The 12,583-nt window shown below is 35.6% G+C and overlaps 1 protein-coding gene across 1 annotated transcript; it reads left to right on the plus strand.

Annotated features, from left to right (window-relative positions):
• The first annotated feature begins 6,678 nt into the window (after positions 1-6,678).
• On the plus strand, positions 6,679-9,537 carry LOC104245858 (patatin-like protein 2). The gene is made up of 7 exons (XM_070167470.1): positions 6,679-6,895; positions 7,058-7,239; positions 7,342-7,516; positions 7,608-7,769; positions 7,959-8,246; positions 9,006-9,181; positions 9,326-9,537. The coding sequence occupies exons 1-7, from the start codon at positions 6,752-6,754 to the stop codon at positions 9,408-9,410; spliced, it is 1,212 nt and encodes a 403-aa protein (XP_070023571.1). The 5' UTR covers positions 6,679-6,751; the 3' UTR covers positions 9,411-9,537.
• Positions 9,538-12,583: the final 3,046 nt, after the last annotated feature.

Raw genomic sequence — 12,583 nt, forward strand, 5'->3', positions numbered from 1 at the left:
CCTGCGTTATCAAAAAGAATGGCGTTTTAACGTGTCTAAACCATTGTTTAATACCATATTTATGAAATAAGATATATGGAGATTGTCTCATGAAATTCCTCCATTTGCTAGCATTATGACTCTAAACCCAGGGAGGGCTACCCTGTTTAGATTGTGCTTCTATATTCATATTCACCCTCACGTTCTATATTCCAACTAAGATTCAAAAAAAAAAAAAAAATACCGGGGGAAAGAAAAAAGAAAAGAAAAGAAACGAGTTGAAATGAGGTTCAATTAAGGAGCTCGTTCAAGATTTTTAAGCATTTTAAAACTTAAACCCCTTCTAAAAGTTAATATTTATGAAAAGATTCATAGTTTGGCCAAATTCTAAGCTATTTGGTTATTTTCCTCCGAAAGTTTTCTCCTGCACCTCCTAAGTTAGGCAGTGGTTACTCTAAACTAGGGTTGTACAAACCGAACCGGAAAATCAAATCGAAAAGTCAAACCAAACCGATCAAAAAACTCGATTAGGTTTGGTATTGAGTAAAAAAATCCGAACCAAACGAACATATAAATATATAATTTTTATATATACTTTTAAGACTTTTCATAGAATTTTATTTTAAAATATTTAGAAATATGTGCGATTCTCTTATGGGATGTTATAATTGTTAAATATGAAGTGTTTTATTTTTATTAATTATATTTAAATAATGGGTTGTATGATCACTTTCTTATCAAATGGTAGTGCAATGCGTCAATCTCTTTGTTCTTCCCTATTCATATGTCAAGATCTATTAAATTCTTATTTCTTTTTTGAATTTAAAGTGGTATTTCGATAATTTAAAATTAAATAGAACATATCCTTATATAGATATCATATTGATTTTTATGTTTAATTATTAAATTCAACTTTGAAAGTGTAATCAACGAAATATTATTGTCAGACAAATAACAAAAATAACTATCATATGTTAGTAAGAAAATTCTCCCATAAGAATATGTTAATAGATCATATGTTTGTCAATTTTTTCAATTTTTACTAAACATATATTTATTTATCAGAAATTTAACAAAGTAAGATTGAAATAATATTCATATAAGAAAAAAATTTGAAAAACCCAAAATCTGACAAAACCAAACCAATCCAAATCGATATAATTGGTTTGATTTGGTTTTTATCAAAACCAAACCAATCCGGTCCACGTACACTCATGCTCTAAGCTCACGTTTATTGCGTGGAAGACTCCTGCCAATGCTCAACAAAAGAGATATGTTCCAAAATTTAAAGCACTTTTTAACTTTAAAGTTTGTATCTATAACTACGTTCTCAATTTGGCGTACTTTCTATGCCAAATAGTTCCACTCCGAAATTTTTCTTGTACGCCTTCGCAATTTGGCACTAGTAAACTGTTTTTCACGTGACTTTGGAAAAGAAAGTCTGTTAATTAGTGGGGGATCTCTAGCGATCAACCATAGAAAATGAGAAAACTTAGTAGATTTCCTAACCTAATCAAGCTCCCTTTTCGTTGGTGTTATCTGTCTATAATGTATGTGCCTAAGTTCTATATTAATTGCTTTCGCAAATCTGTCACGATCCGAATTTCCCACCACCTGGAGTCGAACGGCACTTACTAGTGTAAGCTAGGAAAACCAATTATTTCTTTTTTCATTTTTAATCCATTAACAATTATAAATTAACATTTATAAACAACGAAAATTAATAGAGCGGAAGAATGAAAATTTAACAATTTTAGCTAATAACAATACGAATCCATAACATAAACTACCCGAAACTGGTGTCACAATCTCACGGACTATCTAAGAAAACTACAGATAAGGTATGAGCAAGAAAGTACATGTCTATCTCTGAAATGGTAAAGAACAAATGAAAACTAGATAGGGAGGGGACGCCAAGGCCTGCGGACGCCTGCAAGACTACCTCGGGTCTCCTGGTGGACTGAAGGCAGCAACCCCTAGCTAAGGTCCGTATGCTCCAGTATTGGGATCTACACAAAAGAGCGCAGAGTGTAGTATTAGCACAACCGACCCATGTGCTGGTAAGTGTCGAACCTAACCTCGGCGAAGTAGAGACGAGGCTAGGACACAACAACCAATAACCTGTAGCTAAACAGTATCTAACAGAATAACAGTAATAGAAGTAATTCAAAAGTAACGGGGAAAGGGTAACATGCTATGGGGAAGAATACCAACATATGAATCAAAATAAACAGGTAATAAGTGCACGACATCACCCTTCGTGCTTTTACTCTCAATCCTCATCAATGCAATCAAATAATGAAAATATGCACAGCATTACCCTTTGTGCTTTATATCTCTTCCTCACCATATAAGTATTAGAAATGTGCACGGCATCACCCTTCGCGCTTTATCTCTCTTCCTCACCATATGCATCAATATCAATAAAAATGTACACGACATCACCCTTTGTGCTTTATCACTCTTTCCTCACCAAATGCATAAATATGAATGTGCACGGCATCACCCTTCGTGCTTTATCACTCTTTCCTCACCCAAACAATAGCAACAACAACATCCTGACAAGGGAATCAACAACAAGAATAAATACATCCCGGCTAGGGAATCAATAGTAAGAAATAAGGACATCCCAGCAAGGGAATCGACTATAATCAAACTTGTACCAACACTTAGCTTCACAATCAAAACCTCAACCGGAGCCAATGCTCAATAGTAAACAAATACCACAAGCTAATCCTAGGTCTTGCTCCATACGGAGAAACAACAATTTAGGCAATTTTAGTACTTATTAAGAAATACAACAATTACAATTTAAGACTCACGGCATGCTTGACACCGACGTATAGATACTCGTCACCACACATATACGTCGTATACTACACTAGCACATAGCAAATAAGGTACAATACCTATTCCCTCAAGCTAAGGTTAGACCAAACACTTACCTCAAACTTCCACGGCCAACTCAAGCCTCAAACACCACTTTTCCTTTAGAATTCGCCTCCAAATTACTTGTATCTAGTCCAAATTAATTTAACAACATTAATAAATACTAAAGAACTCATACCCAATGCTTAATTATAGGTTTTCTATCATTTTCCTAAAAAGTCAAAAATCGACCCCGGGCCCGCTTGGTCAAAACTCGAGGTTCGGACCAAAACTCGATCACCCATTCACCCACGAGCCCAAATATGTAATTAGTTTCGAAATCCGACCCCAAAACGAGGTCTAAATTTCAATTATTCAAAAAGCCCTAACTCTAATCAAATTCCCAATTTCTACCATAAAAACCCTAGATTTTTGGATGAAAATTGATGAAATGCAATGGGAAATCGAAATAAAAAGGTTTAGAATCATATACCAATGTTTTAGGGAAGAACTTGTCTCTTGAAATCGCCTCAATGCTCTCTAGTTTTGAAAATATGAAGTAAATGGGTTCTGCCTTATTTTGCTACTGTTGTAAAAATGACTGGGCAGGCCTTCATCACGTTCGCGATGGGTCAGGCCCAGATGGCCATCACGTTCAGGTTCAAAGGCTCGCGTTCGCGGAGCTTTAGCTCCTCAAGCCTTCTCGTTCGCGGTCAGGTGGCCGCATTCGCGTAGAACAATTTGAAATCCCTTCCCCAGGTCACTAACCATACGCGTTCGCGAGAGCCTGAACGCGTTCGCGAAGGGTAACTCCCCCCACAGCTTCGCGTTCGCGTCTGAGCTCCGCGTTTGCGAAGAACAAACTGGCACCTGAGGAAGCTTGCCTTACACGTTCGTGAGTGAAGCCACCCGAACACGAAGAACAAAATCTCTGTGCACCTGAGACATCAAAACCTTCAACTTTTCTAAGTGTAAAAACCTTCCGAAACCTATCCGAAATTCACCCGAGCCCTCGGGGCTCCAAACCAAATATGTATATTAACTCAAAAACATCATATGGACTTACTCGTGTGATCAAATCGCTAAATTAACACCTTTAACGACGAATTTACCATCAAAATCAAAGAAGAATCTCAAGAACTCTTAAGTTCAAATTTTAACAATCGAGGGTCCGATTCACGTCATATCAAGTCCGTTTCTTACCAAATTTTATAGGTTCAACCTAAATACCATATAAGACCTGTACCGGGCTCCGAAACTAAAATATGGGCCCGATACCATCAATTTCAAATACATTTAAATTTCCAAAAACTCTTAAAATTTCAATTAAATAATTTTCTTCAAAAATTCATTTCTCGGGCTTGGGACATCGGAATTCGATTTCGGGCATGCACCCAAGTCCCATATTTTTCTACGGACCTTCCGGGACCGTCAAATCACAGGTCCGGGTCCGTTTACCTAAAATATTGACCGAAGTCAACTTAAATTCAATTTTAAAGACCAAATTAGCATTTTCATCAAATTTTCACATAAAAGCATTCCGGATATACGCCCGAACCGCGCACGTAAATTGAGGTGAGATAAAAGAAAACTTTTAGGGCCTCGAATACGGAATTGACTCAAAAATCAAGTGATGACCTTTTGGGTCATCACAAAATCAAGATAAGGTTCCAGCAGTTAAAATCCAATAAAAGTGGACTTTTATGAAAAACTTTCCCAAAAGAAGGTTAGCCATGTTCTTTTTATATTTATATGACTAGAAATACTTGAAATCAATTGACGTGCAAGTTAATAACACTACAAACTAAAAAGGGTAAATTTTACTTCCCATTTTTGCCTAACCGTTTCCTCTTTAGAGCGTGTTTGGAACTTTAGTACGAAGGAAGTTATCCCTTCTTTATTTACCTAACATTTTTTATTTTATAAAAATACTGGTGTTTGGTTTGATGAATGGAAAATTTTCGAAATAATATATCATAAAGATTAATGTAATAATATTAGCAAATCGAAAGTGCTTTGATGAAATTTTTGAGTACTTAAGATTAATAATAATGTCGGCATGTTAGCTAGTTAGGAAGTTAAAAGATACAATATACATAAGGTATAAATGGCCTCTACCCATAAGTTTTCTCTCTTTTGACTGAAATTTACGTTATTAGAAATTATTTTCTAGTAACAGAAGACCAAAAATCCAAAAAAAATTGATTTTGGGCGTACCAAACACCCACATTTTTTCTAGTATACGTGTAGTAGGGGTGTACAAAGGAAACCGACAAACCGCACCAACCTGATAATCCGAGTCAAACCGAGAAAAAAAAAACCGACTATGGTTTGGTTTGGTGTTGGAAAAAAAACCCGACCATAATTGGTTTGATTTGGTTTTAACTAAAGAAAGTCAAACCGAAACCAAACCAACCCGACATTACATATATAGACAGTTTAGATATATTTAATATATAAATATACTTATTGTGATGTAATTTATAAATATTTCTTAAACTTTCTCATAATTTTATCTTTTAAGGTATTATTTCAAGGTTGGACTTAGAACTTTTAAATGTTCCAATAAGTTTTATAACCCTTAATATTAGTAACTTAAATAATGCTAACAAAAGCCCAAACTAAAATCAAATCAATATTAATATTAACAAAAGAGATTCAATTCAATACTATGAACGACAATGTATTGAATATCTATTTTTTGTTTTGCAATAATTTAGATAAAAATGCATAACCTATTTTTATTTTTTCTTTACCGTTTAGTGATGTAATTAATACTCCCTTATTAGTCTACTTATTTTAGCATGACTTAGTCCTTTTAGATTATGTTTATTTTTATTATGACTTTTTAATTAGAAATATTTATATTACATAATTTTAATATTTTTTTTATTGAATATTCTAGGATATTAATGCCATGCCACATCTCATATTTTGTATTATTTTCTTAGTAAATACTTTATATAGTTGTGTTTTACTAGGATTAAAGAAATATTTTGAGCACAAGTTATATGTTTTGTGCTACAAAGATTTTACTGGGGAAAAAAAATCCGAATAACCCGAAAACCCGAGAAAAACCAAGATTGAAAAACCCGAGTTTTATTGGTTTGATTTGATCTTTAGATTTAATAATTCGACACAATTGGTTTGGTTTGGTAATTGCAAAATCCGAACCAACCCAACCTATGTACACCCCTAACGTGTAGATTTGAATACTGGAAATGTAGCATCAGAGACATATTGTCTAAGTTCAATGTCGTCCAACTTCTCATTAATGATGTTAGAATTACGCACTTTAATTAATGTCTTAGAGAGAATTAGATGATGGTGTGCCCAACGCTGATTCCTTATTATTTTATCCTCTTAAACAATAATTTATCCATGCGCTAGAAAAAGCCAGTTCAAGTTGAAAACTATTACTCCTGGCTACTATTAGAAGTATTTGGACAGTATTCAGATTAATAAAACTAAAGCATTTCTAAACATAAGGTGAGTAATCATGAATACTTTCTAAAATATAACTTAAAAAGTATAATCCGTACACAGTTTCTTAATTACTTGGTTGAAAATAGAAATATTTTACCGTGAGGGTAAGTTTTTCTTCCGCATGTGTTTAATTTCACTTTTTTCCATTTTGCCATAATCTGTTCCGGTTCTTCTTCCCCTATACATTCTTAGCTTATCTCATATTTAAGTTTATCTAATTATTTACATGCATTTGGTCCTAACAACAGTTAATGTACGGTAAAAACTTACCAGTACGTTATTGATATTATCTATATATATGCACAACCAATTATGAATTGAATTCTAGCATTACGGTAGATGTATTTCAGGAAGATTTCAGATAATTACTCAAAGACTTTAAGACATTCCTTCACCTAAATAGTTAAGCACATAGACTATGGAGGGACTCACCCGCAAGAACAAAAACCACCCGAATACGGCCTGTTATGGAGAAAGAATTACTGTGTTGAGTATTGATGGAGGCGGAGTTAGGGGAATCATTCCAGGAACCATATTAAGTTTTCTTGAATCAAAGTTACAAGTATATATATATATGACAACTTGATTTGCAGTGATCGTTTGCTATATATATATTATGTTCCTAGCTAGTTTGATATTGCATCAATGCATTGTTTCTATAGTGTTAAAATTCTTTACTCTGTCAGTATATATATATATATATAGTAGCTTTGCATGTTTGCAGGAGTTGGACGGACCAGAAGCTCGACTTGCAGATTACTTTGATACGATTGCAGGGACTAGTACTGGAGGCCTAATAGCGACCATGTTAACGGCACCAGACCAAGATGGCCGTCCTCTTTATGCTGCAAAGGATATAATTCCATTTTATCTTGAGCACAGTCCTAAGATCTTCCCTCAGCGCAAGTATAATGTTTTACCTCATGATCGATCACAAGGGTTCTCCTCAACTTTTAATTATATACATATAGAGATGTATCATAACATTACGAATTGTATTTTTTACAGTGAAATCCTAACGCTACTCAGGATGCTGTGTGGTCCAAAATATGACGGCAAGTATCTAAGGAATCTGATCCGAGGGATCTGTGGAAACCGAAGATTCCATGAAACTATAACCCATTTGCTTATTCCCACTTATGATATTAAGACACTTGAGCCCCAAGTTTTCTCTACATATGAGGTTGTATTTAATTCATTACAGTTCAATACTACTCGATCCTCTTGATCTTTTTTCTCTATTAATTTGTTTAATGAAATATGGTTAATTGCAGGCAGAGTTGGATCCTGGAATGGATGTTTTACTATCAGATATCTGCATCAGTACTTCATCAGCTCCGGTTTATTTTCCTGCTTACTTCTTCAAAACAAAAGATTGTGATGGAAATGATAGAGAATTTAACCTTATCGACGGAGGCGTTGCGTCCAATAACCCTGTAAGTGCAAAAAACATAGTACAACTATATTTTGGGCATGTCATAGTTACTAGTAGCACATTTTAATTTCTTCTGACAGGATATATATATATATATATATATATATATTAAATAAATGACCTGATTCTGTATATGCTTTTCACACCGTCTCTGCATATAACTTAAACTTTGTCTGAATTGGTTAAACAGGCACTGCTGGCGATGAGGCCAACTGGAGCCAATGCAAAACTATTGCCAGCAAATGTCCTGGATTATGGCAAGTATATAGTTCTATCTGTAGGAACAGGTACATCGAAGTCACAAAGGAAGTACAATGCAATCAAAGCAGCTAAATGGGGACTCATTAGTTGGCTTTGTAAAGATGGAAACTGTCCTTTGGTGGATGCTTTTACTTTTGCCAACGCTGATATGGCTGACCTTCATTTGTCCTTACTTTTTAGCACTGCTGGCCATATTCAAAATTACCTTCGTATCCAGGTCCTTTTCTCAATTTTCCCTTGCATACACATAAATTACTCCAATTTTTCCGTCAAAATTAAAGTGCCTTTTTTCACCATTTTATATTTGGTCGCATATAGTTATTGTTGGGCTTAACTATCCCAAGTACACTCTTAACATGATGTGATATTGTCCGCTTTAGGCCAAGTCATCATTGTTTTCCTGCCTCACACAATTAAGAGATCCATATACCTTATATGTAGGCTCCCAATCTTTTCAGTTATATATCAATGTGTGACTTTGTTCGCACGCCCAATAATCTCCCCCTCGAACTAAGTTCCACGTGGTTCACTATCGCGATTCACAGGTCTCCCCCTTTGAACTAAGTTCCATGTGACCCATTGCTACGATCCACGGGTCAATTTCCGAAATTTACTGTGTGCTACTCGCATTGTTAGAGTATCATGATAATCAAAGCCCGCAACTAGCTTCTTCTTGTGTGCGCACTTTTCCGCAATCCCCATACTTCTACCACCGAACATGAGCTCTTATACTAGTTGTTGGACCAAACTAGATCAAATACACTTTTAACATGGTGTGATATTGTCCGCTTTAGGCTAAATCCGTACAGTTTTCCTCAAAAAGCTCCACACCATTAAAAGATTCATACACCTTATATGCAGGCTCCCAAACATTTCAGCTATCAATATAGTACTTTATTAGCACACCCAATCTCACTGTGCAAATATTTTTTAACACGATTAGTGTATAGAAATTAAACTCTTTTATTTTTGGCAGGATGATAATTTAAGCGGAGAAGCATCATCAACTGATAAAGCAACGAAGGAGTGTATGGAGGAGCTAGTGAAGATTGGTAAAGGCATCTTGCAGAAGCCTATTTCAAGGATGAATCTTGAAAGCTGCAAAAATGAAGCTGTAGAAAATGAAGGCACAAATGAACAAGCTCTTATCAGGTCTATAATTTATAATTCACAATCCAAAATTAAACCTTGAAATAATTAATGATTATAGCAACTTCAAATATTTATAGATAAATAACTTTGAGAATATTTAACTAATCAATTGTGTTGGATTCAATTTTGTGATTACCCTAACAGATTTGCAAAGATGCTTTCAGAGGAGAAGAGACTTCGCACTAAAAGGATGAAGGAGAAGAAGGTCTTTTCTAATGGAGATGCATGACCAAGTATAGAATAAGCAAAAATAAATTGTCGTTCTTCTAAGAGATGATTAATTTCTCGTTTAATGTATAATATATAGCGCCAACTGATTCCTATTATTCTTAGAGAGATTAAATTAATTCTCTCAATATCTCCCATTTGTCAAAGCAGTTGGATCTCTTAAATGTACATTTTAATTTCTCATTAATGTTGCTCATTGTATTTGTAAATCAACATCATCATTAAAGTTATATGGGCATCACTTGAATTAATAGCCAAGATAGTTATACCCACTTTATATTTTTCTCCTGTTTAGGGGTGGCAGAGGCAGGATCTTCACGAATGAGGTTCAAATTTTTTTTTTGTATCTAGTGGGAATTGAATTCACGACCTTATGTAGATTTTGAACCCCCTTGACCACTAAACTACACTTTAGAATTATGTTAAGGGGGTTCAAAACTTAATATATAAAAGTAAAAAACAAATTTTGCCTTATATATACAGTGTATTTTTTCGGCGAAGGGTTTTCGGCTGAACCCATTGCGCCCCTAAATCCGCCCCTATGTTCAGGTCTCCTCCTTTTTTCCCCCTTCTTAACCGTTTGATTTTTTTTTTCTTTTGACAAATTTAGCTAAAACACTGTTATATTATTGAATTAGAGATATCCTATAGTAAAAGACACAACGCTAAAAACCTTATAAAGCCCCCGCATATTATTGTGTGGCTAAAGGACAACTCGACGTTTTAACATAATATTATATAGAAAGAGATCTTAAAAATTTTAGACACGATAAAAGTACGTACTACTCCTAGAGTTTACTGTTATCTAACTAGCACAATGATTTCAAAATCAGTTTGTCACGACCCAAAAACCGATCCGGATATGATGGCGCCTATCGTGAAACTAGACCAGCCGACACAATTCTCGAATCAACCAATTTCCAATAAAAGTTGTTTTTCTACCATTTATAAACCAATATCTCATCAAGAAATTTAAAAGAAAAGTGTGGAATAATTACACAAGCCCGACATCAGGGTGTCACTAGCTAGTCATGAGCATCTACCAAGGTCTGAATACAACAAGAGTCTAAAAATGTACTAAATACAGTAATAAAAATGAGATGAAGGTATGTTGCGAACGTCATGCAGCCATCTTGCTAACTCCGATAACTCTGCCTCTGAGCAATCAACATCTGCTACCGGGTTCCAAAATACCTGAATCTGCACACGAGGTGCATAGAGTAATGTGAGTACTCCAACCCAGTAAGTACTAAGAGTAAATAAAGACTGAGCAATAAGAAAACACGTCAACCACGTTAGAGCACCATAGTGATTACAACATGTTCCCGAATCAGGATACCATTCAAATCATTTAAGTGTTAAACTCCCAATTTAAGAAAAAAATCCTTTAAAAATTATCTTTCTAGCCTTTTCAATATAGGCTTAATGAAATATATATATAGTAAAAGTGATGAAATTCAAAATCAGCCTCTCGGGAGAAACATAGTTCGTATACAGCCCCTCGGCAAAACAGAAATTCTTACCCATTTCCTAACTTAAAAACTTCAGCTTAAATGAAAGTTATTTAAAACATTTGTTCAACATTTTCAATAGAGGCTCAGTCTAAAGATCAGTGAAAGCAGTAACTAAATCAACATGTTCAATAGAAACTCACTTTAACGAGGAGTGAAAAACAGTAAGTTCATAAACTAGCCCCTCAGGCAAAGCATCACTCATGTACATGTATATATATATAGCCCCTCGGGCAAGCCTCTCAGTTACTCGTGACTCAACTCTTACCAATCAACGCTCATACTCAGCACTCACACTCAATAGGTATCATATAGTAACCGTTGCGGCGCGCACCCCGATCAAGATATCACTGCGGCGTGCAGCCCGATCCATAAATAAAGTCGACTGCGCTCACTGGGGGTGTGCAGACTCCGGAGGGGCTCCTACAGCCCAAGCGCTATATCGTTGCGGCGTGTAGCCCGATCCAATATATCACCACACACACACACACACACACACACACACACACACACACACACACACACACACACACACACACACATATATATATATATATATATATATATATATATATATATTGCTGCGGCGTGCAGTCCGATCCATAAATATATAATCCTCACAACCAGGCCCTCGGCCTCTCTCGTTCATTAACCTCACAATCAGACCCTCGGTCTATCTCAGTCATCAACCTCACAATCAAGCCCTCGGTCTATCTCAGTCATCAACCTCATAATCACTCGGACATCAATAAAACAGGGAACTCGGCCCAAACAGTTTTCACATTTTAAGAAGTAAAGTGATAAAACCAGATTTAAATAATAAACAGGTAAATCATGACTGAGGATATGCTTTCAAACAAATAGAGTGAGGAAAATAGTAAAAATGCCCCTAAGGGTCTCAACAGATCAGCACAAGTCCCCAAACATGGCATACAACCCAAAATATAATATCAATCTCTAAAATATGGAATATCATAAGATTTTAAATCAAATACGCGACTTAACAGTCGTACGGGACGGACCAAGTCACAATCCCCAACGGTGCACGACTCCACGCTCGTCATCTAGCGTGTGCGTCACCTTAAAGTAGCACAATGATATGAAATCCGGGGTTTCAAACCCTTAGGATAGTATTTACCATCATTACTTACCTTGATCCGATCCAAACTCTAGCTCGCGATGCCTTTGCCCACACGAATCGACCTGCGGATGCTCCAAATCTAGCCACAATCTACATAACCATTAAAATTGCTAAGGGAACAAAGCCCACTCGAAAATATCCAATTTACATCAATAATTCCAAAATTGCTCAAACCCGGCCCCTGGGCCCACGTCTCGAAATCCGATAAAAGTCACATCAATAGAATCCTCATCCTCTCACGAGTCTATACATACTAAGAACATCAAAATCGGACCTCAATTGCCCCTTCAAATTTTCAATTTACACTCTCCAAATCCAAGCCCTAATTTCCCAATTTTTAGGCTTTAATTTCCACACTTTTCATGATTAAACAAGTAAGAATCAACATAGGATCGAGTATTGAGTTCAAAAATCTTACCTCCATGTGTTATCTATTGAATCCCTCTTCAAATCCACTCAAAAAACTCCAAAATTGCCCAAAAATGGTGAAAGTTAGCCCTAAAATCGCGGACAATGGCTATT

The sequence above is a fragment of the Nicotiana sylvestris genome, chromosome 2 (assembly GCF_000393655.2).
Source record: "Nicotiana sylvestris chromosome 2, ASM39365v2, whole genome shotgun sequence".
Lineage (NCBI taxonomy): Eukaryota > Viridiplantae > Streptophyta > Magnoliopsida > Solanales > Solanaceae > Nicotiana > Nicotiana sylvestris.

Bases quoted from the DNA above. Each gene is read 5' to 3' on its own strand.
- LOC104245858 (XM_070167470.1), top strand. From the start codon at position 6,752: ATGGAGGGACTCACCCGCAAGAACAAAAACCACCCGAATACGGCCTGT. The intron at 8,247-9,005 runs GTCCTTTTCTCA...TATTTTTGGCAG, and splicing joins AAAATTACCTTCGTATCCAG to GATGATAATTTAAGCGGAGA. The intron at 9,182-9,325 runs GTCTATAATTTA...TTACCCTAACAG, and splicing joins AATGAACAAGCTCTTATCAG to ATTTGCAAAGATGCTTTCAG.